This window comes from Gossypium arboreum, chromosome 9 (genome assembly GCF_025698485.1).
Source record: "Gossypium arboreum isolate Shixiya-1 chromosome 9, ASM2569848v2, whole genome shotgun sequence".
Classification (NCBI taxonomy): Eukaryota; Viridiplantae; Streptophyta; class Magnoliopsida; order Malvales; family Malvaceae; genus Gossypium; species Gossypium arboreum.
In genome coordinates, this window is record NC_069078.1 from 70,289,198 (window position 1) to 70,313,729 (window position 24,532).

At 34.0% G+C, this 24,532-nt stretch overlaps 4 protein-coding genes across 7 annotated transcripts; 2 read left to right on the forward strand and 2 right to left on the reverse strand.

Moving 5' to 3' along the window:
- The first annotated feature begins 495 nt into the window (after positions 1-495).
- On the forward strand, positions 496-1,667 carry LOC108455775 (probable CCR4-associated factor 1 homolog 9). Its single transcript, XM_017754323.2, has one exon. The coding sequence runs from the start codon at positions 806-808 to the stop codon at positions 1,649-1,651; it is 846 nt and encodes a 281-aa protein (XP_017609812.1). The 5' UTR covers positions 496-805; the 3' UTR covers positions 1,652-1,667.
- A 699-nt stretch (positions 1,668-2,366) lies between these two features.
- On the reverse strand, positions 2,367-7,106 carry LOC108456249 (transcription repressor OFP6-like). Of its 2 annotated transcripts, XM_053018894.1 has the most exons (3): positions 5,825-7,106; positions 4,966-5,039; positions 2,367-2,666 (listed from the first exon to the last, which is right to left on the reverse strand). In XM_053018894.1, exon 1 carries the CDS (start codon positions 6,498-6,500, stop codon positions 5,925-5,927), a length of 576 nt encoding a protein of 191 aa, XP_052874854.1. In that variant the 5' UTR covers positions 6,501-7,106; the 3' UTR covers positions 2,367-2,666; positions 4,966-5,039; positions 5,825-5,924. The 2 variants fall into 2 exon arrangements, with proteins under 2 accessions (XP_052874854.1, XP_017610335.1); XM_017754846.2 differs by lacking the exon at positions 2,367-2,666 and having other exon boundaries at positions 4,509-5,039.
- Positions 7,107-15,484: 8,378 nt separating this feature from the next.
- On the forward strand, positions 15,485-16,878 carry LOC108457235 (uncharacterized). The gene is made up of 3 exons (XM_017756188.2): positions 15,485-15,911; positions 16,175-16,354; positions 16,482-16,878. Exons 1-3 carry the CDS (start codon positions 15,669-15,671, stop codon positions 16,638-16,640), a joined length of 582 nt encoding a protein of 193 aa, XP_017611677.1. The 5' UTR covers positions 15,485-15,668; the 3' UTR covers positions 16,641-16,878.
- Positions 16,561-23,323, reverse strand: LOC108457233 (transcription factor E2FB-like). 3 transcript variants are annotated; one of them, XR_008270765.1, is made up of 15 exons: positions 22,418-23,323; positions 20,665-20,848; positions 20,421-20,477; positions 20,177-20,262; positions 20,016-20,104; positions 19,871-19,925; positions 19,181-19,233; positions 19,045-19,095; positions 18,919-18,967; positions 18,736-18,801; positions 18,575-18,654; positions 18,193-18,418; positions 17,725-17,791; positions 17,338-17,639; positions 16,561-17,215 (listed from the first exon to the last, which is right to left on the reverse strand). XR_008270765.1 is itself a non-coding variant. In XM_017756184.2 (14 exons), exons 1-14 carry the CDS (start codon positions 22,589-22,591, stop codon positions 17,509-17,511), a joined length of 1,365 nt encoding a protein of 454 aa, XP_017611673.2. In that variant the 5' UTR covers positions 22,592-23,323; the 3' UTR covers positions 16,561-17,508. The 3 variants fall into 3 exon arrangements, 2 of the variants coding, with proteins under 2 accessions (XP_017611673.2, XP_017611672.2); XM_017756184.2 differs by having other exon boundaries at positions 16,561-17,639; positions 18,575-18,651; XM_017756183.2 differs by having other exon boundaries at positions 16,561-17,639.
- Positions 23,324-24,532: the final 1,209 nt, after the last annotated feature.

The window sequence follows — 24,532 nt, forward strand, 5'->3', positions numbered from 1 at the left end:
ACTTAAACTAAGTGAGGCAAAACTCTCAAGACAACGTCTGGCGGTGCAAATTATTATTTTTGTAACCGTCTATGAATATAATTGTAATTATATTATTTTAAAAAATATAAACAGTGAATCATAATATAGTAACGCTCGATTATCGCAATTAATGAATGAGATTTCAAATTACACGTTGAATTCACACCTAAATAATACACCAAGTATGAAACCGTCACTCAGTAAAATTCAAAATCAGAGCCACGCGTCACGTATAAAATCGTGATTCAGTGAGAATCAAAATCAAAGTTATGTCACTTATGAAACCGTTATTCAGTAAAAGTCGAAATCAGAGCCACGCGTCACTTACAAAATCGTGATTCAGTGAGAATCAAAATCAAAACGACTCGTTTACGAAACCGTCATTCAGTAAGAGTTAAAATTAAAGCTAGGTGCATCAAAACTAATCTCCGACACCGAACAAAAACCTAAGTTACGAACCGAAATTGGGAAACACCAAAACCGACCCTACCATCCAACCCTTTCCCACAAAATTAAAATGAATAATGAAAAACGTGGCGCCTCCTATTGTACAAAAACTAAGATAATACAAAACCAAGTCTATGTTCGTTGTTTCTCTTAGTCAAAAAAGACCCAATCCCACGGTGTCTCCCCCCTCCTTCAGTTTGACCACTCTCCTACCCTCATCCACTCTTATATAACCCCCTTTCCCTCACTCTTTTCTTTCCCATAACGAAGAGGCTTATAAAATACAAAACATCCAGTTTTTCTTTTTCTTTTTCCTTCAGTTTTCTGGTTTTCCGACATGGGGTTTGAAGATCCAGACAGGGTTTCAAGACATATAAAGATAAGGGAAGTTTGGTCTGATAATTTAGATTCGGAGTTCGAGTTGATCAGTCAAGCAATCGATGAGTACCCTTTCATCTCCATGGACACTGAGTTTCCGGGTCTTGTTTTCAGACCCAAAGTGGATCCAACCCGGCCTTACGGCGCCCAGTTCCGGCCGTCCGATCATTACAAGATCCTCAAATCCAACGTTGATGCTTTGAACTTGATCCAAGTGGGCCTCACCCTCACCGATTCTTCAGGTAATTTGCCCACCCTAGGAACCGACGACGAGCAGTTCATCTGGGAATTCAATTTCCGCGACTTTGACGTTGACCGTGACGCTCATGCGCCTGATTCCATCGAGCTCTTGAGGAGGCAAGGGATTGATTTCGAGAAGAACAAGGAAAAGGGGATTGACTCGTTACTGTTCGCTGAGTTGATGATGTCGTCTGGACTCGTTTGTAATGAGTCAGTGAGTTGGGTGACTTTCCACAGCGCGTATGATTTTGGGTACCTGGTTAAGATTCTCACGCGCCGGGACTTGCCCGGCGGCTTAGATGAGTTTTTGAGGGTTCTCAGGGTGTTTTTCGGAAACAGAGTTTATGATGTGAAGCACATGATGAAATTCTGTAAAAGCTTGTACGGTGGGTTGGACCGGGTCGCTAGGACCTTGGATGTGAACCGGGCGGTTGGGAAATGTCACCAAGCTGGGTCAGATTCCTTGCTGACGTGGCACGCGTTTCAGAAAATAAGGGACGTGTATTTTGTGAACGATGGACCGGAAAAGCATGCCGGTGTATTGTATGGACTGGAAATTTATTAAAAAAATTGTTAATTAATTTGTGTATTACTTAAACATAATAATTCTTTTAAATTAATTCGTGGATTAAGTTGAAAATTAATACATTATTCTGCTTCCCGCTAAGATGCATCTTAACTAAAATGAATTCTTAATTTAATAACTAATTTAAATATTTAAATATTTTAAAATCAATTTAAAGCTAATCAAATTTGGCTTTTGTTAGTAAGGTTGTCACCTTCACACTCGGACTCCAATTTATATACCTACGCTTCATTTAACTTCAATCTTATTTTTTTTAGGTGTAATTGTAGATGAATATAATTGTATTTATATTATTAAAAATAATTAAAATTTTTTAATTATAATATAATAACGCTCGGTGCAATGTAATTATGAATGAAGATTGTCATCGAGATTTCACATTACACATTGAATTCACACTTAATTGATACGTCACGTATGAAACCGTCGTTCAATGAAAGCTGAAGCCAAATTCCCGGAACCACGCGTCACCTATGAAACCATCATTTAATGAAAATCGAAGCCAAAGCTGCGTCACTTATGTAACTGTCATTCAATGAGTGTCGAAGCTGGAACTAAGTACATTGAAACTAGTCTCCTTTTTTCCTTCAATATTGAACAAAAAAATAATTCTGAAATTTGAATTACAATATAATAATGCTTGGTGCAGTGTAATCAATGAATGGAGATTCCCAATGAAAATTTTGATTACACGTTTCATTCACACACAAATAATACATTACTTCTGAAACTGTCACTCAGTGAGAGTCGAAACCAAAGTCAAGTACATTGAAACTAATCTCCTATTTCACTTCGATATTGAACAAAAAAATAATTTGGAAATTTGAATTACAATATAATAATGCTTGGTGCAGTGTAATTAATGAATGGAGATTCCCAATGAAAATTTGATTACGTTTCATTCACACACAAATGAAACATCACTTATGAAACTGTCACTCAGTGAGAGTCGAAACCAAAGCCAGGTACATCGAAACTAGTCTCCTATTTCCATCTGATATTGAAAAAAAAAATAATTTTAAAATTTGAATTACAATATAATAATGCTTGGTGTGGTGTAATTAATGAATAGAGATTCTCAATGAAAATTTTGATTACACGTTTCATTCACACTATTACTCAGTGAGAGATGAAACTAAAGTCAAATACGTTGAAACTAATATTCTATTTCCCTTCAATATTGAACAAAACCCAAATTATTGCCCTCAAAACCACCAAATGTTTCTCCACTTTGCAAATCATCAAATATTGTTGCTCTTAGTATTACAATATCTACACCAATCTTGCTCTTTGCCTTTTCCCAGTATATTTTGTTCACTTTTTTTTTAGCAACTCCTCTTATCTCCATCAAATGACCCTTTATATTTGATGACTCCACTAAGAATTAAACCCAAAAGTTTTTATTTTTGAAATGACAATATAAACAATTGTTAGTATAAATAAAAAGCGAATGAATTTAATTAAAATGAAATTCTTAATTTAAAATTAATTAAAACATTTAAAATTTAAAAACAACTTAAAACTAATGAAGTTTGGCCTTTGTTAATAAAGTTGTGACATTGAGACATTAATCACTCAAGTTCAAGTTTTATCTTATGTAAATAATATGCGTATGGAATTGTTCGTGCTTTGTTAATTATATTTTTGTATTAAAAGATAATTTTATTTATATTATTTTTAAGTCATAAATTTATTGAAAGTGATATTTATATAAATTTATGGAAAAATATTTGATACACTATCAGTGTAATTTAAAAATTTTATAAGTAAGATTAGATTGATGAAAAATACATATAAAACATTAAAAATTAATATATATGAAATATGTGACAAATCTGCTTATAGTAGAGAGTGCTGAATATTTAGTACAATTTCCATACATGTAGATGATAAATTTGGAGGGCTATATGTCAACTTCATAAATCATAAATAGGTATAATTGATTCAAACAGTAGATTAGTAAAGGGGTAGCTGACCAAGGAATAGTCTTGTAGGCCGGCTTAAGCAATGATTGACTTTGACTTATAAGTTCTAATTCTGAATTTGGGTGGAGGAGATTTGTATTTTTTTTAAAAAATAAATCCAACCACCAAAGACTAGTTCAATGTGTGTTTTTGTGGATATTTTAACCTAACCAAGTTCTAGAATTATTGATCTAGACTTTGAACCTAGCTAGCTAGGAACTGCCATCACACTTATAATGTGTAGGTCCAACATTCTTTGTTTTAATAAGAAGGTTTCAAAGTATAATATTGGAATTAACAAAAGCTTGAGTATAAATACTAAATTATGTAACTTGAAGAAGTGCTTTTCCTTGAAACGTTAATGAGAACTTTTAGAGGCGATTGGCTCATAAAGTTCCCATGAGACATGACAAAAACAAAAATGGTGTACCCATATATCAAAAGCAGTAAAGCACATTTGAATACTCCTACCAACAAACCAACAAAAGTAAGCAAATACTGATGGAAATTATGAAGCTAAATGCTCTTAACTTCCCCAACTTCTTGTTCTTTTTTCTTTTCCTTTCATTCAACTTAAAGCCTACCTTTAAATTATCTTTAAAACAAAATCACAATTCAAAAATCTCTTGTAAATTGCTTGTTGCTCAAATAGAATGAGATAATAATAAAAATTTCCTTTTGTTATACCAATTACCAACATAAAATGACAATGAATAAACGACCCAAAGTGTTTAAATTTCATTCACTTTTGGCCGAATGAGTGCTACACTCCACACTTCTAGTAAGCATCACAACCCTTAGAAGCACCTAAGCCAAAACAAACAAGGCAATAGACGCTAGTCCTTGCCCAGCTCGCATGCATTTGAATCGAGTTTGAAATCTTAAAAGCATTGTTATTGAGAAAACTTTATTTGAGTACCACTAGAATTAAAATAAGATTAAGTTCAAATTGTAAAACAATTGAGAATGCTGATTATTTTACATAAAAAACAAAAAAGAAAGCAAGATAATAAACATAAGAGTCCTTGAACATGACATGGTCAAGCAAAGATGCCAAAGTCAATAAGGAAAAGACCACCCACTCTTATGCAAAAGGATGACACAAGTAGCCCAGGGAAGGAAGCCCAAATTTAGGTATAAAGAGAAAGGTATATTCCCATTCTAAGATTCATTCTATCACTCTATTTCTTTACTATTCTCTTAAGCTCTTCTAATCCTACTAACTTAATCATTAGAAAGCTTTTTAGAATACAAGCTTCACATCTTCATGAAATTCATTCAGATGAGATTTGATAGATTTCAGCTAAGCAATATAAATATTAAACTCACCCGACAAAAGAAGTCATTATACAGTTCTTCCCGATAAAGCAGGTCTAGAGAGCAAGAGCTTGATAGGATTAAACCTGGTTATCACAATGAATTTATAAGATAAGAAGAAAACCAAAAAAAGAGAATACTTATCCATTGATGAATAGTAGTCGTTCTTGTACCAAAAGTAAGGTGAAATAGAAGTTAAATTCAACATCTTTACTCATTAGCTTATCATCATAAAAACCCCAGTATTCGTAAACCTTAAGTCCCTCCCGTCAACCTCCAAACTCGGTTATGCTCAAAGGAGACTGTAAACACTTCTTACTATCAATTACTGTGAATTATTAATATAACTTTTGCAAAAGAACTTATACACGCACAGCTTCATTCGCGGCAACTTTGAACCAAAAGATGATTACAAAATTATTATGATAATTGTTATTACCGGCCCAAAACCAGAATGGGTTTGGGTTGAATGCCATCAAGCTCGCATGATAATAGTAGACTAAGCTCGCATAATAATAGGTGGTTGTAGGAGAGGTATTTATATTCTCGTGTGAAGTCACATATGAGATCGAGCATGAAACTTATAAACACGTGTTAAGTCTAGAGTAAGATATATGTTAATATGAATGAAACTTATCTAATATGTCATATTAGTGAACAATACCTCTATATAAATAGGGAAACATACTCAACAAGAATAAGCAAAATAATAATAATAACACGTTCTAGTATTAAAAAATTAATACAAAATATGGTGTTAATACATAACATATCAAAATTTGTATGAATTAATAATATCTTAAACTCAACAAAATTAACATGCGAAACTTTACGAATATAATAAGAATATACCAATGGTAATGTAGAGCACCTGACTTCGTCAAAATGCCTAGTAGCTGCTTCCCACGTGCGAATTGAATGTATTCACATGTGTTGTCATCTCACACACGCGTGTCGAAAGCTGCGTCAAGCTAGGATCCAGGTTTCTCTCCTCCATGAACAAAGGATGGTTCCTGATCCTGCAGCGCTGTAACAATCTCGTCGGGAAGAACCCGCTTCCTGATCTCCATGAAAGCCTTGATAATAACATCGTGGTGGCATGGTGAATTCAGCTCCAAAAAGCATTGAAGAAGTTCCTCCAGATCATGTTTCGAGTAGATTCGTTTTTCCACGATCATTTGGAGCATGGAATGCCGGAAATCTTTGTACGGGTCGTCGGAATCCTTCACAACGGCGACGCTGTCGATGATTTTAGGGCAAGGGCGACTGAGTTTAGCTGTGGGAAGATCAGGTTCAGATTCAGAGTAGAGATCAGTAGTAGTGGGTGATGATGATAACGTATCTTCATTGTTGAAAGAGAAAGAAGGGGATGTGAGATCATCGTTTTCGATGGTTGGAAGGGCATTGTTTATTGGACTTCGGGGTGCAGAAGAAGATTTGGATTTGGGTTTGGGTTCATAAGCATCGGAGAGCTTAGGCTTGCTACACCCGCATCCAGCATTCACTGTTAACAGGGATTTAAACAGGTTTTTCTTGTTGGAAGACATTAAAAGGGAGAAGAACACAGAGAGAAAAGAGTAATTAAATTTTGTGTGTTTCTCAAGTGAAAAAGAAATGGACTTTTTAAAAAAAAAATAAAAAAATTGCAGGGCTCAGTAACAGTTGGATGGATCTGTTTTAGGTAGAAATTAGAAAAGAAAGGGTAGCAGTAGAAGGTGATTCTTGTTATTAGGAATCTATTATCGGTAGTCGTGGCTAGGAAGATAGATTTTCAGGAAGGAACCTAAAACTTCACTCTTAAACTAAATCCATTTTACTCTAAAAATTACTTGTGCCCGCTATCAAATTTTCTGCTCTTACAATCTTATTGGTAACTTCTTTTTGGGCAAATAGGGAATATTGAAGTGGACAAAAAAGAAAATGAATATAGTTAGAAAGATTAAATTGTGACATTAGGCAATTTTAAACTCTTTTCAAAACTTTTAATCCTTTTTGTACATCCAAATTCACAAAAACCCATTCAAATTCTTTTCTTTTAATATGTATAAAAACAAAAGAGGAAGACAATGAAACAAAATATGTGGCAGACTTAATGAACTACCTTTCGGGATTTTAAATATCCAACATACAATAAATAAAGGGAGCATGGTATGGAGTGTGATTAGGTTTGCATTAATAAATAAATAATTGAATGTTGAGGATTGTGTGGTGTAGATGTCAAGAAACAATTATAAGTGAAATGATGACTGGTATTAGACCATGATGATTCATGGGCTTCTTTATTTAATGTGAGTTCTAATTTTATAAGAGCCAACATAACCAATAAGATCCATGACCCAACCTTTTGAAAATTAAAACGGATGTAATGGCCATAAAAATTATTAGAGAAAATAGTGATATGGATTGACTTAAAGACTTTTAGAGGGTAAGGTTTCGTAATTAAAATCAAAGAGAATAGTGATATGGATTTAGGATGTAATTTAACTCACGGTGATTATCAAAAAACTTGAAGAGAAAAAAGAGCAAAAAGTTGAAGAGAAATACAATCACCGATTAATACAAGTGTAAAATGCAGTAATAATGCAGTAAAATGCAGTAAGTTTGTTAATATTTTTCACTTGGAGATTATTGGTTGACTTCATATCAACAAATGATATCTGGTTTTTGCTTGGATTAATTTTAATATTGCTGGAAGCTTGTGTTTCGAATGAAAGAAGGAAGAAGAGAGTTTGTTTGAAAGCAAACTTTATCCTTTTTCTTAAATGTATTTGAAGTTGATTGGAGACTTTTTTACAGAGTAATTTATGGAGATAGTTCAATAGAAAATTTTAATTTTTATATGAATATTTTAATCTTATCTAAATGTTGATGAAGAGCTCTTATATCAGCCTATAAATAGGCTAATGGTCGACTTGCTCTTGTGTGCCTTTAGAGTGTTTTTCGACTAAGTATTGTGCTTTTTTTCTTTGTATTTGTACACTCGTGTTTTAGACATTTTATTAGAGTTATTGCGATTTGTAAGTGAAATTATTTGGGGTGAATGAGTGTAATATTGGGGGTAGTTTGTCGGGGTTGCAATTATCTAATGTGTAAAGGTAGATTGAGTTGTAATCAATAGGGTTCCAGATCTATTGTTAAATAAAATCATTCATTGATTGAGGCTCAACAAAGTAGAATTGGTGAATCTGTCTTTCCTCTTTGTAAATTTTAAAGGTTAATGTAGAAATTATTTGTTACTATTTACTGATTGAATAAGTTAGTAGTTGAGTCAGTCAAAGTCTGTTTCAAACAGACCTAGTCTTTGTTTAGTGCCAGTAGTGTTCCTTTTATTTAGGAGATTTAGTTGTTAGCTATTTTAAGTATTTATAGTACTCTTCATAGAATAAAGAAGATACTTCACCCTTTCTAATTTTCTAAATTCTTTTTGCATAGAATTTAAGTCCTTTGTTCTGTTTTTACTTGTATATTCAACAGCTTTTTCTTAACATCTAGTATCAGAGCTACTCGAGGCCTTTGTTCAAGCTTATGATGGCAAGCAATCAGAATGGAGTGAACCTTTCACAGCCGTTGGTTCCAATTTTTCAAGGCAGCAACTATGGAGTTTGGAGCACTAAGATGAAGACTTTGTTTTTGTCCCAAGACCTATGAGACTTGGTGGAAAATGGATACAATGAAGAGGAGGTTGCAGCTGAGACTCTCAAAGATATCAGAAAGAGAGATGCTAAAGCTTTGTTTTTCATCCAACAAGCTGTGGATGAATCAATTTTTCCTCGCATTGAAGCGGTGACGCGTTCGAAAGAAGCATGGGACACGCTGCGAACGACATATCAAGGTACTGCAAAGGTGATTACTGTCAAACTTCAAACTCTGCGTAGGAAGTTTGATAATTTTATTATGGAAGATGATGATGTTCTGGATGATTATGTGTCAAAAGTTATTGATGTTGTGAATCAAATTCGAAAATATGGTGAGGATTTAAGTGAGCAAAGGGTAGTTGAGAAAATTCTTAGGAGTTTACCTAGGAAATATGATCATGTAGTTGCAGCTATAGAAGAGTCAAAATATTTGAGTGTGTTAACTGTTGATGAGTTGTAAGGCTCTCTTTATTCTCATGATGATAGGATGAAAAGGTATGGTAATGCGTCTGTTGAGAATGCCTTTTATAGTAGGGCGCAATACTCTCGTGGTAGAAAGGGCACCAGCGAAACAAACTTCAATGACTGGCGTGGAGGAAATTCATCTCGTAGGAGAAGAAGAGGTAGGGCTAGTGGCCAATTCAATGGACAGAACCAACGTTATAGAGATGGTGATAAAGGAGAAAATAATAGTCCAAAATAATGCTACTATTGTAGAAGGTACGGCATATTGAGAGGTTTTGCAAGCTTGAAGAGAAGCAGGCTAACTTGGCTCATGAAGATAGTGAAGAAGATGAGACAGAGAGCCTGTTCGTTGCATGCTTCAGTGCTAAGGAGTGTTCTCCTGAAGTTTGGTACATAGATAGTGGCTGTAGCAATCATATGACAAGTGAATTAAGTCTCTTCAACAATTTAGATATGTCAGTAACTAGTCGAATTACGCTTGGTGATGGAACTGATCGTATAGCAAAGGGAAAAGGTACTGTGCAGTTGAATTCCCTGGGTCTTAATTGCATTCATAATGTTTTGTATGTTTCAGATTTAAATTTAATTTTCTAAGTGTTGGGCAATTTATGGTGGATGGGTATTCACTTGTCTTTGAAGAATTCAATTTCTGTATTTTTAAGTATAAATCGAAAAAGCACCTGTTAGCTAGTGTTCCGATGGCAAAAAATAAGATTTTTCCTTATAATTTCGCAACTGATGATAGGCTTGCACTGAAGGCAGAATCATTTGATGAAAATTGGTTATGGCATCACAGATATGGGCACTTAAATTTTGGTAGTTTATGACTCATGTCTGAAAAGAGTCTAGTTGATAGTTTACCTCTAATAAAAAATGTTGATGATGTGTGTGAGAGCTGTGTATTTGGGAAACAACATCGAGATTCATTTCCAAAGGGCAAGGCAAGGAGAGCTTCCCAACTTGCTGAACTTATTCATGCTGATCTTTGCGGACCAATGAGAACACTTTCTCTCAATAGCAACAGGTACTTTTTAGTCTTTGTTGATGACTACAGTAGAATGACGTGGGTGTACTTTGTCAAAGAAAAGTTAGAGGCTCTTTCAGTTTTCAAGAAGTTTAAAGCAAGTATTGAGAAACAAAGTGGCCAGCCTATAAAGACCTTGCGGACAGATCGTGGTGGAGAATTTCTCTCTACTGAATTCAACAAATTCTGTGAAGAATCTGGCATTCAACGCCAGCTAACAGCAAGCTACACTCCTCAACAAAATGGAGTCGCTGAGAGGAAGAATTGGAGTCTTGTTAAAATGGGAAAATGCTTACTAAAAGCTAAAGATCTTCCAAAAAGTTTCTGGGCAGAAGTAATTCACACAGCAGTGTACATTCTCAACCGATCTTCAACAGTAGCTCTAGAACAAAAAACACCATTTGAAGCATGGCATGGGTGGAAACCTAAGGTAACTCATATGAGAGTTTTTGGTTGCATTGCATTTGTGCATATTCCATCTCAAAAGAGAGGAAAGTTAGATGATAATAGCACTAAATGCATCTTTGTTGGGTATAGCTCAGAAACTAAAGGATATCGATTTTATAATCCTTTATCTAAGAAGCTATTAATTAGTCGTGATATTGTTTTTGATGAGAAAAACTCTTGGAATTGGAAGGAATTACAAGCAGGTTCAAAAGCATTACTAGAAGATGGTGAATGTCTCAACACTCATCCTAGTCAAGAAAATGGAGATGGAAGTTCTTGCTTATCAGCACCAAGCAGTCCATCAGTAGTTCCAAATACCACTTCATCAAGCTCTTCTACATCAGAATCACCACCTAGAAAATGGAGATCATTGGCAGAAATTTATGAAAGCACTGAGCAATGCCAATTCACCCGAATTGAAGATCCAATCATCTTTGAAGAAGTAATCAAATCCAAGGAATGGCAAGATGCAATGGATGGTGAAATGGAAGCCCTGGAAAGGAACAAGACGTGGGAATTAGTAGACCTTCCAAATGGAAAAGAAGCTGTTGGGTTAAAATAGATTTTCAAAACTAAATTCCAGGCTGATGGTTCCATTTAAAAGCATAAAGCAAGACTGGTTGCACGAGGGTACATGCAGCGTGAAGGGTTAGATTTCCAAGAAACTTTCTCTCCGGTGGCAAGATTTGACACCATACGTGTTATTCTGTCAATTGCAGCTCAATTAAGTTGGAAGGTTTATCAGTTTGATGTCAAGTCGGCTTTTTTAAATGGGATCCTAGAAGAAGAAGTATATGTGCAGTAACCAAAAGGTTACGAGATTGCAAATCAAGAAAAGAAAGTGTATAGGTTGAAAAAGGCTCTATACGGCTTAAAGCAAGCACCGCGAGCCTGGTATGGAAGAATTGATGGGCATTTCAGTAATAATGGTTTTCAAAGAAGTCCCAATGAGCCAAATCTATATGTGAAAACTAAAGGTACTTCTGAGATTCTCATTATTTGCCTTTATGTTGATAATTTGATTTATACTAGCAATAGTAGTACTTTGTTGAATGAGTTTAAAAAGCTGATGACAGACGAATTTGAAATGACTGATTTGGGGTTGATGAGTTTCTTTCTGGGACTAGAAATTAAACAATGTGCAGAGGGTATTTTTATGTCTCAAGAAAAATATATTAATGACCTTCTTGAAAAGTTCAACTTGAAGGATTGCAATCTCGTGAGTACTCCAATGTGCACCAATCAAAAATTGTGTTTAGATGATGAGGGAGAGAAAATTGACTGCCAATTGTTTTGAAGTTTGATTGGGAGTCTGTTGTATCTAACAAATAGTAGACCTGATATTTTGCAAGCAACAAGTCTCTTGTCTATATATATGCAAAGTCCAAGCAAGCATCACTTTGGAGCTGCCAAGCGAATTTTGCGCTATTTGAAGGGGATAACCTCATTTGGAATATGGTATAAGTTCTCTAACAATCTAAGGCTGTATGGTTTTTCAGATAGTGATTTGGGTGGCTGCATTGAAGATCGCAAGAGTACAACTGGTTACGTTTTTACTATGGTTAGCGGATTTGTTTCATGGAGCTCAAAGAAGCAACCTTCAACCGCTTTATCATCTTGGAGGTGAATATATGGTCATTCTTCTGCTGCTTGTCAAGTCATGCGATCTGAAGAACTCTTGATGATTTAAAGCAAACACAAGTGGAGGCAACTACCATCTATTGTGATAATCGGTCAACAATTGCAATGACAAAAACCCATTTATCACAAAGAGAACAAGACACATTGAAACACGTCATCATTTCATAAGAGAGTTGGTTGCAAAGGGAGATGTCAAGATGGAGTACTGCTGCATTGAAGAACAAGTTGCTGATTTGTTCACAAAGCCACTTCCACCGAAGAAATTCGTGTATTTGACAGAATTGTTGGGTGTTGGAGAGTGTCTACATTAAGGGGGAGTGTTAAAGGTTAATGTAGAAATTATTTGTTACTATTTCCTGATTGAATAAGTTAGTAGTTGAGTCAGTCAAAGTCTGTTTCAAACAGACCTAGTCTTTGTTTAGTGCCAGTAGTGTTCCTTTTATTTAGGAGATTTAGTTGTTAGCTATTTTAAGTATTTATAGTACTCTTCATGGAATAAAGAAGATACTTCACCCTTTCTAATTTTCTGAATTCTTTTTGCTTAGAATTTAAGTCATTTGTTCTGTTTTTACTTGTATATTTAGCAGCTGTTTCTTAACAGTAAAACTATCTTATTCCGGTCTATGTTAAAATGCATCGAATTGGAAAATCCTACAAATCAAGTGCCCTTTTGACATGTATATAATTAAATTGTTATTAAAATAATGTGGGTGCAAGAAAACGTTAAAATAATGATTGCATAAGTGCATCTATTGTATGAGATTGGTAACAGAAATAATATCGAATGAAATATTAGAGTTTAAAAGTTTTGTTCAAGGACAACAATGATAGCCCATGTGTATACTTGTGAGATTGATTAGCAAAAAAAAAACATGTGATGAGATAACAAAGACTTTATTTGTTATTTGAATGAAGACGGGAGGAAAAGCCTTTAGTGGAAGTTTTGTAATTAAGCCTAACTTAAATGGTGAATGAGAATTCATGAATTTAATAACGAATGCAGTAATCTTTAGATTTGACCATGAAAGTTGAAAGATGTATTTATGTTAGGATATGAAGTTGGTGAGGAGGCAAAACTGGATAAAATATGTCCATAGCTTGATGGTACAACTTTTCCTATGTTTCATTTCATATAGTATTGAAAAGTACAAAAGAAAAAAGAAAGGTCTAAAACAATTGAAAACACCTAAGAAAAGAAGCGACTCTTCAAACATAGGTAGCCAAAAGTTCAGGCAACAAAACTCATCCTCATCAAGTTCTCAAATCTCCTCGAGGACTAAGCAACAACGTTAGCCAACCTTTGAGCATTAATGTTGATGGTTGTTGGGATATTATCTCCTATTCACTCTAAGATCATCAGTCTCTTGAAGTTTCATTGGGTTATTTAACTAGCTTACCACCACTTCACACATGTATCTAAGATGTGTTTAATTCATGGGTGTTTTGGATTGTAAACTATTTGTAAATTTATATTCCTAAAAATAGTTCCTGTATTTTAGAATGAGAATTACACTTGATGATTTTTGTATTAAAATTGTCTATTTCTATGTAATTTATTATAAAATTATTATAAATAAGTAATTTTCACAAATTATTATTTATAATTAATTGTTTTATTGATTCATAAATTATGAATGAATTTTATATATCTTAAAAATCAATTAAATTTTGTATTTACATGTTTTATTATAAGCCAGGGTTTTCATTTGAATTTTTATCAATTAATTGTTTAGATATATAACATCTTTTAATGCTTGAATTGATTTGAATTGATTTTTTTAAATAAAGTTGAAATTATTTTAATATAAGATATTTTTAAAATTTATATTTTTTTGGTAAACAAGAAAAGTACTAGGTAATTACAATAAAAAAACATAAAATCAAAAGCCCAATATATCTTTTTGAATTAAACATCATACAGCTTGAGGAGGTATAAAGAATACATTGATACTTGTGAATCCTATAGCAGCATATTTGGCCATAAAATATGCAACTTCATTGTGAGCTCTAGAAGTGAGACGAATACAAACCTTCCAATTCCTATGAAACAGCTTATGAATAGTCCGTAATTCTACAATAGAACTATCAATAGATTCACCGGCTAACATTAATTCCACTAACAGAGCATTATCAAACTCAAGCTTAACCGGTCAATAACCCTTGTCCCAAGCTAGTCGAAGCCCTTCTAACACTTCAACTTTTCCTAATGCCATCGAGTAACCATATAACCAATTACCATCAACATCTCTAATGACTCCCCCGATTGCAGCCAAGTAAGCGTTAGACAAAACTGTACCATTCGTATTAAGCTTAACATAACCACTCTCTAAAGCTAACCATTTTGAAACAGAAGCCATAGAATTCGAATGGAACATAACCATCAAGGGCGGCGAATAACATTGATAAATATTAATAGCATTCGTTATACTTTTTAACATTTCGATTATTTAAATATATAATATAATATCCTCCCCAGATACAATATTGTGTCAGTGCTTAACTTGTTTATGGGTCGAGCCACTCAATTCGGCTCGAAGGCTTGCTCGAAAAATAGGAGGATTTAGATAAAAATATAAACCCAAAAATGGGCTTAGATAAAAAAAAATCTGCATTCAAAACGGACTAGGCCTTAAGTAAGCTTTTTTTGGCCAAAGTCCATCCCGACCTAACCCGAATTTGCAAAAAAGAAAACTACGGCTGTTTTTTAACTGTTTTTTCATTGTTTTGATATCATTTCGCTATTATATTACTACTATTTTATTGTTATTATTTAAATATTGTATAACTCTTGTTTCATTATTACTTTTACTACTTTTGTAGAGGTATTTATTCTTGAGTTGTACTTATCTTCTTATTATTTAAATATATATTTTTAAATTTTTTCATTTGTTGAAAACATTTATTTTAATATTTTAGTGAAATTGATGTATTATATTTTTAAATTTATTTTATATAAAAATATAAAACAATTTTAATATAAGCGAGTTGAAATTAAATTTTAACATTTTTATTTAGATCAAGTTTGAATAAATTTTAAGCCCATTTTTGAGCCAAATTTAAACCTAAAAAACAGGCCTAAAACTTTTTTACTTAGTCAGTCCGGGCCATGGAAAACTCTAGTAAATACCAGAATCATATAAAAAAGAGAAGACAAATATTTTGAGAAAACATATAATGTAGAAATAGCACGAGTCGATGAGCATGGCTTAGCCTTTAGGAATTTGTGTGTCCCGAAATAATGACTGGAAGTTAAGACACGTACGTTCAAGTTTGGCCTCAATTTCAGAAGCTGTCCCCTTCGGCTTCCCAGATTTGTCCGTAACCTAAAATAAATCAAGACTACAGGGCCAATATCGTCACTCAAGCAACCATTACAGCTGAACCACCTTTTAATCTGGACTTGGCCTGTTCGTTTGTATATCCATCTCTGTTTTTCTTTTACCAGATATTCCCCCGTCCCCCCTTTTGTTTGGATAGAAAACTCTATGGTTAGCTAAACAACAATGGCCACGACAGCAGTTCTAACACTTACTCCTCTCTCTTCCACTTCTTTCTTGACTGCCCATACGTACTCCAAGCTTTCCTCTGCATTAACTTCAACTTCCATCAAACCCAAGTTTAGAAGCTATCAAATCAAAGCTATTAAAGAAAAAGCTGAAGAAATTCAAACCCCCCCTTCATCATCATCGTCATCATCTGTGGATGAGGTTACAAAGAAGTATGGCCTTGAAGTTGGGCTATGGAAGGTACTTACTCAATTCTACTCTTTTTCTCAATATTTTCTTATGTTTAATTTTGTTGGCTCAATTGCTAAGAAACCCCCTATCACACAAATTCAGCTTGGTAGTAGGGAGAGTACAAAAAGAAGTCTGCACCAGATTTTTTTTTTTGAACCCCAAACATACTATATGTTATCTTAATTGTTAACTACCATACAGTGTTTGTCAGTTTTGGGGCATGGGAAGCTAACTTCTTACTACGATTTCATGTATTTTGTGAATATATGAAGATATTCAGCTCAAAGGAAGAAGGGGAACAAAAGAAATCAAAAGGGGATCAAGCAAAAGAGCTTCTAGCAAAATATGGAGGGGCATACTTGGCAACCTCTATTACTCTCTCCTTGATATCCTTCTCCCTTTGTTATGCACTAATCAGTGCAGGAGTTGATGTTCAAGCACTGCTGCAAAAGGTAAATTAAAAGAGAAGAAGGGAGGAGATATATATACGTATGGGTTGTAAAATTCCCTTAATTCTTCATTTCATGACTTCTGATGATGAAAGGTTTTAGAGGACTAACCATTAGATGGAATTTCCAGGTGGGAATCTCAACTGATGCTACTGGAGAGAAAGTCGGGACCTTTGCTCTGGCATATGCTGCACACAAAGCTGCATCTCCTATAAGGTTTCCTCCAACTGTGGCTCTCACTCCTATTGTTGCGGGTTGGATAGGAAAGAAGGTTGAAAAAGATAAGTGAAATGTTTGGGTACTTCCAAATTCAATGCTCCTGTCTCATCATCATATTTAGTGTACAAGTAATACATGGTTTTCTTTGGTTGTTTCCCATGGAGGCTTGAAGAGTTTTTCTTGAAGCTTCAAAAATGATTTTGGTTGATTTGAGTGTGCTTGCAATCGGGTTAATTGCAAAGACTAGCATTCATTTGTTGAAAATAGACATAAGATTGTAATAATAAAAAGATTAAACCTAAATATAACTTCAGCTTACAGGAACATATCACATGAAAATAGCCATCTACAAGTTCTGCAAATAAGTAACAGATCAAGGAACTGAATTTTAACTCATCGGGCATCGGATTTCATTCTGTCAAAGATGATATGAATCTAGAGTATTACGTGATGCAATTCATTGCAGCCAGCATCATGCTTGCATAATTCTGGTATGTTGAGGGGGGAAACTTCTCAAAGAAAAGGCTTGGCATGCACTGAAGCATTTCTTACGAGTTATAACATCTTTATTTCATCATAAAATTTCTCAATAAAAACAAGGTACATCAGATCATTTGCTTGTCATCCCATGATGTCTATATGACCCTGTGTAAAAGATGTGCTGGTTGATGCAATAAAAACAAAAGATGGGATAATATACATGGACTTAACAAAATAAAATATGGCGTTATTCATACGAGAGCACCTGGGTTGTTAGTATCAATTACCTGTACAGAGATCGGAACCTCCGCTTCTTGTTTTTTAGTTCCTCTAACTTTGAAGAACATTGAGTAGCCAACTTTTGCGAACCTTCACATTAATGTCCAAAGTGCCAGGAATGCTCTCAACAAACAAAAAAGGTTCCGGAAACTTCATTTTCACATATGCAAAAATGCCTTTCACTTCCCGGTTGAGTTGGCAGAAGGTGCTTCTGTTGCATTTGAAGTGGGCGTTTGGGGACATGTTGAGCTAACTGTGGCCATGCCATAGCCCTCATTTAGTGTACCAAGCTCGCTCCACTCAATCAGAGCTGTAGTCAATTGTCATGGAATGCAAAACAGTAAGAAAGAGGAAAATAATTAGCACTAATCTGAGTACTTCTCAGTAGAGGATACATTCAGTCCGCCACATGTCAATGATGCTAATGCTTGGATCTGATAAGAGCCAATAATCAGCATCACACTGCAAAAGAATACCAGGTAATGAGTACTCATTATCAATTTATCAAAATAGCATATGAATTAAAAACTTCAGTTGACTATATTGAAATGGTAAATCGATCTTGTTTTGACCAAAAGAAAGAAGGAAAATGTTAAAAAGTAGCCATACCCCCTTTAGTTGACAATCAACACATTCATTAGGTTAAGATCTACAGATGATATATTTGTTTCCTGAAAGCTTTTTGTTTCTCAAAAAGCAGAGCAATATCCATTCAGTAAAAGCCTAATATGTCATGAAGCTCCTTTAACAGAGAGTTTCTACTGGCATGGGGCTCAAATCCTAACACCTAAAATCTGTCTCCATCCCCTGAAGTGGCTTCTTTTTGGTCCCTCCCCCAAAAAAAAAAAAAAAATTGAACTTACGTCTACATCAGAGGGAACGATCTTCATGATCCCACTCACAAAATCCTGTGAGGCATTAAGATCTGAGCACATTTTATTATCATCTTGCCCCTGCATTTCAATCTCCTTCCCTCTGCTTTCCTCTGGTACCATTGTTGTTGCCGGGTTCTCATTCAAGCCTGAAGTTGATGGAAAGTTTGGAGGTGGATCCGCTCCTTGTATCTCTTCAAATTTCTCCTCAAATTGACTATAATATCATAGAGACAGGAATCATAAAGAAAGCTGACCACTTCAATGCTTAGATGGACATTTTTCTTTAGCACAGAGGTTTCGCCATGAAACAAAAAAAGATTGAAACTGCATTTTAGGATGCCATCTTTTAACCAACAAGAAGTAGTGATACCTGACAAGGTAAACATCTATAGGACCCATTGAGCTTCTGAGGACAATCCTGTACCTCCTTTGGGAATAGTCAACAGCCTGCTATAAAGGGGAAATGTTGCAGTCAAGAAAGAACATAAAATCATAAACCATGTGTTAAATTCGTCAAGCTTTTGAGACTACCTCGTCAGGATCTGGGACTTCCAGAGTGGTTCCATGTGGAGCTTTAATGGCTATTAGCGTTTCATTCTAAAGAAGGCAAATTAACAGAAAGTAGAAAGCATCCTTAGCATTAGGAACGCCTAGATGACCTTACAATTACCATACCAAAAATATTAATATATAAAATTTGACCAATGAACAAACCTGGAAGCAGGATAAGCTCTTGATATCTTCCTCGGTGACAAAGAGCCACCTGAGATGGGAAAAGATGAAATGAGTTATGTTGATCTGCTGAGATATTAACATCTTGAGTGGGTAAGTGAAGATTACTTTTGATTATTTTCGTCTTCACTGAGGTTCCTCAGTCTTTCTTGCATTTCTCTGTATAATAATAGAAATGTCTACAACAATCCAGAGGATGAAATGAATTGAACTGAGATACAGGAGGAGACCATAGCAACTTAACCTGATTTGTTCATCTAAACAGCGTTCCTCGATAGAAAGGTTCTCAACCTCTGCCTACAAGGAATGTTACCATTGTGAAGTTCTCATTACAAACTGGGCTGATGGTAAACACAAAGAAAAAGGCATTTGATCCATCATTTCCATGTATTGTACTTGTTAATGATAAATTTTACTCAATACAACTCTACAAGTATTATCATTTGTGCTAGAGCATTCAATTAACAGGCCCGAATTCCAAGCTAAAAATTAGAGGGCAAGGAAGACAAAGAGAAAGGTGGAAAATATATCATGGCTTTTGACAGAAGTACGGGACTGAAAGGCTGTAAAGAACATTTCCAGTAGCCTATATGAGTTGATCAAGGAGGCACTGAAGGATCCAAGTTATACGGCAGATCTGGTTTTACTAAAAAAGATTAGTCTTTTTCAAATTTCAACCAAAATACACTTTGATAATTTACGATGGATATACAAGGGATGTAGGATTTAACAGTCAAAGACAGCAAATAAAGCAAACCAGAGAGCAGCACAAAATGAACCATTACATGTGCATGTACCTGAAAGAAGAAAAAGTAAAATTGGATTAATTTTCTATTAAGTACAAACACGAAATAAAAAACCATAACAGCTGAAGCTTAATCCATAAATGAATCTGCATTTAGTTAACAATTTGTCTACAAATATAATTTCATACCTGCAAAGTAGTGACATTCTCATCAATCTCGCCTGGCCTTGAGACATCAAGCCCCCTGATATTAAATAAAAGATTGAAGTGTTTTCTTAAGCAGAAAACTAATCAGTGCCAACAAAGTTTAGAGAACAAAAGAAGTAGCTCATACTTCCACTGAATTCTGTTCTTGAGTTTCTTTTCTATGAGACCAATTCCTTCAAGAACATTGGTAATGTCATATATCCTCCTCTTTTGCACCTTTAGGAACAGAAAGCCATTAAGAATAGGATTGTATGACTGGATTGTTTGGCCAAGCAATGAAACAGTTACCTCCAAGGTATCGGCAGCTTTATTCAAATCAAGAATACCATCTTCAGCTTGTTTAATCAAATTGATAAACTTCCTTGTCAAAAGCCCTGGGTTAAATTCAGAGAACATTATATCAGTCTTACTATTCACTCGCTCAACTCCATAAGCAGTTAGTAACAATTCAAACAATAATTTAGCCAATTAACTTGTTTTGGAATCATTAAAAAAATAAAGCAAAATTCATAAAAGGGACAAAAATAAATACCTAAGGAGCTGTCATAACGGCAGGGACCTGTAGGAGTGACATTATTGCCAGGAGAACCTGGAAATTTTCAGAAGTTCCTTATTATCTATATCAACTTTTACTCCTATAGTCCGGTGGAACTAAGTCAAAAGTTAATGGTTTCGGAAGAAAACCTAGTGGATTTACAATGCTGTCGCTAAGTAAGGTACATAGAAAAGTCAAAGACATCACCTTAGCCTTATAACTTGCACACGATACTACTCACCAAGATTTGAAGCAGGAATTTGAGGACCAGATCTACTGTTCTTTGTTAGCCTTGATGCTTTTTGAGCCTTTCCCCCTTTTCCTGATACAGGTGTCTGGAGAGGACTGCCAATAACTTCAGTGTACCCTGGAGGCCTTGCCCAGTCACCAGACTCAACTTCTCGATCTGCTACGTCACTCTTCCTCTTTAGCAAATATTACACAACATTTTCAAATTGCAATTAGAAAGACAGGCGATAAACTTTTGGGCACAAAGTAAATCAAGAAGAAAGAAAGTTCAGGCTCCATTCAAGAAAAAGCAATATATTGGAATATAAAAGTTGACTGGAAAAAAATAGAGGATATTTATTTACAAGAAGTTGAACTCTGCACCAAGAAAGAAATACTGCATATTTGCATTTGCTGACATTATCAATTTAGACTAGAACCTTAAAAGCATTTATACAAGGAAGAGAAGGGGTGAAGAAGGGAAAGGAAGAGTGTGTCTTTCAACCAGGTGCAGTTGACAGCTTCTAGTACTCAATTGGTAAGTTGAAATCAACATGTTCCAAAAGATTCAGCCTTTTTACCAGAAACATCAATAATCTACATTTTGAAATTTATAAGATGACTATGTTGTTGTTCATAATAAAAATGTCATCAATAATTGAATTTATAGTGATCATTGAAAACCAGAGTCACTAAGTACAAATAAAAGCCAGTGCCCCCTAATGAAAATTAATTGTGAGTCAATTAAAGCAATATAACCTTCTTTTCTTTTATTTTAGCAAACTATATTATCCAAACTTTGAAGAGACTTATACAGAACATATTGCTCGGAACACAGTAAACTTAGAAAAGAAAGTAAACAACAATTGTCCGAAAAGGAGAAAAAGTCAAACTAGCCTGACAAGAAATTGTGACATGAAGGATTTAAATATGTATTTGGAATACTAATAACTTAACATTGCAGCAATAATCCTTTATCAAACAAGTGAACTTCAAGAACATTTACTACTCACAACATCATTGTCCCAATCAGCATTACAGTTCAAAAACAAATAGACAAATATATGAAATCATCGCAGGTTAAAGTGCGCTGTTACTTGCTCCTTGCCAACTTTGGCTCAAACTGAGTTAGCATGAAACTCCGTAACATACTGCACTATTAAAATCAGTCAAGACAGACAAGTTTTATGCTTAATTCTACTGTGGCAAACATCATTATGAAAGCCAGTAGCCTGAAGACAGTTGGATAATTCCAATAACAAAAAACTCTGAATAAGCCAGGGCATCTACTTGAACTTCCAGCAGTAACACAGAAGGCTTTACATATAGAAGTTGATGTATTAGTCTGTTTTATCATTTTGTTTTATTTTCTTGTTTACTTTAAGTGTTTGGCCTTGTTCTTATTCTTAGATTCTTTACTAAATTTCCTGACTGTGTCTTTCTTTTTTTGATTAATAAAAACCTATTTATTCATATTAAACCTAATACCAAATTAAAACAACAATTAATCCAACAATTTTGCCAAAAACCCGCCAAATTTCCCAATTAAAAGAACCAAAGAGAACCCCCATCAACTAAAAACGAAACTAACATTTCAACCACACAAGTTTTCTCCATGAATTATAACTCCATTCCAGCAACTACAAGTAGAAAGAAAATCACAAAATTCACAGCCTAAATCAGATCTCAACTAAATATCCAGGTCAACGACAAAAAAAAAAAAAGAAGAAAATACAAAACTAGAAACAATGGAGAAAAGAAGCTACAGGAGATTGGACGACAATGGCATCGCCTTTTTGATCGGCTAAGCGGCGAGACTCAGTGGAAGCAAAGTGGTGATAATCGCCTCCAGGAGACATAAACGGAGGCTTCATAGAGAAAGGCAGCTGCTGATTTTGCAGCCGTAGGGGTTGGTTCAACGGCTCTTGAGAAGCGGACATGAGAAAATTAAATTTGAAAAGAAAATTGGGTTTCTGGGGACCCTTCCCTTTGAAAGAAGAGTAACGGAATAGTGGGAAAAAGGGAACTCTTTTTGGTGGGAATTGGTTAGATCTGTAATTAGCAAAATGGAAAGTGAAAAAAGCGGGAGAGGAAAATAATATTTAATATATAAATAAAAAGTGAGGACTGAGGATGCCCTTTTGGTGCTATAATTCTTCTCCTCCAATATTTTATATTTATTTCTTTTGCTAAAATGTTGAAATTTCTATTTCTCCACCCCATCCATTTTCCAGAGGATTAAAAATCAACGAGCATAAATCTCTAATATATAAGAAATTTTTTATTTTATTTCATTTTTACAAAGGGCCCCGTGATCTTCCCCGTTCTTTCTTTTCTTCGGCTTAAACTTGTCACCTCCATCCTCGATGGTGAGAAGGAGAAAATCGATCCCTTTGTTGTTTCGCCGAGCATCAAAAGAGAAGGACCAAATCATAAAAGAAAAGGGAGAACATCAACCCTTACTCGTGTGGCTCAGTCCTAGAAGCCATTCTAGGTGGTGGTACAGATCTACTCTTTAATTTCACCATTTTTTGTTTTGTATATGGTGAAATGAGTAGGTTAGTTGTTTGAGATTATGGAAAATTTCAGATTCAATGTTTGTATCTGTGCATTTCGCAGTGAATTGTTTTGTTTCTATACCCTTAAATGATATGTTATCTAAGTGCATCATGCATATACACTGACACATGCATTGTTTTATGCAAACACTTGGCCATGCTTATATTATTATTATTATATAATTCCATGTTTTCAATATCTATATTTTTATTTGGTTATTAATATAATTAAATAATAATTAATTAAAATAAATACTAAAATTTAAACATAAAATTTTAGACTTAAAACCCTAAACTCTTAAATCTAAAATTTTAAATTGAGAGTTATTAATATTTATTTGTAATAGTTATGATTAATATTTATAATTTTATATATTTACAAGTCTTTCCTACTTTTTGTTTAATTTACTAATAATGTGTTCATTTATTAATCACGGATAATCCTACAACAAATAAGGTTTTATTCACAAATTCATTTCAAAGTTTTCTCTAGAGTGCTTTTCTCATAAAAAAAATTAATTATGAAATTTACGAGTTTTACTTTCAACTTTGTAGATTTGAATGAGATGTCATGCCTCATTATTTATGTTATATGTATTTAGATTTTGAGTAAATTTCTTTATCTTTCTAAAGGGTAAATTAAACCTTAAAAAGTGTCATTTTATTTTAGTTATTTTATTTATTTATTATCAATTTAGTTACTTTATTTAAGATAATTATTAATTATTATCGTTAAAAATTTTGTTAATTTATTACGGATTACTGATAAGTAAAATTAAGAGCTTCTCTATAATTAATTTAAAATATTTATTTATTTATTTACAACATAAAATTATCGATCCTCGACACACACTAAAATTGACACATCTAGAATTCAAATAGCATAAATTTTATAGAATAAAACATAAAATATATAAACTTTTTTAACTTATTATCTTACCACAACATTTAAAACATCTCTGGTAAAGATTGTCCCGAAGAGAAGTGCGAAACTAACAATAAGAGCAACAACTAATCCCAAATAATCATACCTGAAATCATAATTATTTTTGAAGTTCGTTTATCTCCAATTTGTGAAACAAACAATCCATACAAGGTCCAACATACCACACAAATCCAATAGTACCATCTCCACCATACTGCTATACTCTGTAATTGGTGAACCATTATAAGAGTGAGAATAAAGTTAATACTAGTTTAGTAATGCTTTTAAAAAGTGTTGTTGAGAAGTAATTTTGAAAAATTTAGTTTAAAATTTGAGTGTTAATTATTACTGTTAAAGTGTTTTGAGAAAAAAAATTTAAATAATTAAATATAACAATT

Coding starts and splice junctions, on each gene's coding strand:
- LOC108457235 (XM_017756188.2), top strand. CDS start 15,669: ATGGCCACGACAGCAGTTCTAACACTTACTCCTCTCTCTTCCACTTCT. Junction 15,912..16,174: donor TTGAAGTTGGGCTATGGAAG/GTACTTACTCAA, acceptor GAATATATGAAG/ATATTCAGCTCAAAGGAAGA. Junction 16,355..16,481: donor TTCAAGCACTGCTGCAAAAG/GTAAATTAAAAG, acceptor TGGAATTTCCAG/GTGGGAATCTCAACTGATGC.
- LOC108456249 (XM_053018894.1), bottom strand. CDS start 6,500: ATGTCTTCCAACAAGAAAAACCTGTTTAAATCCCTGTTAACAGTGAAT.
- LOC108455775 (XM_017754323.2), top strand. CDS start 806: ATGGGGTTTGAAGATCCAGACAGGGTTTCAAGACATATAAAGATAAGG.
- LOC108457233 (XM_017756183.2), bottom strand. CDS start 22,591: ATGTCCGCTTCTCAAGAGCCGTTGAACCAACCCCTACGGCTGCAAAAT. Junction 19,234..19,870: donor AGAATGTCACTACTTTGCAG/GTATGAAATTAT, acceptor CATTCCTTGTAG/GCAGAGGTTGAGAACCTTTC. Junction 17,792..18,192: donor TCGTTCCCTCTGATGTAGAC/GTAAGTTCAATT, acceptor ATTCTTTTGCAG/TGTGATGCTGATTATTGGCT.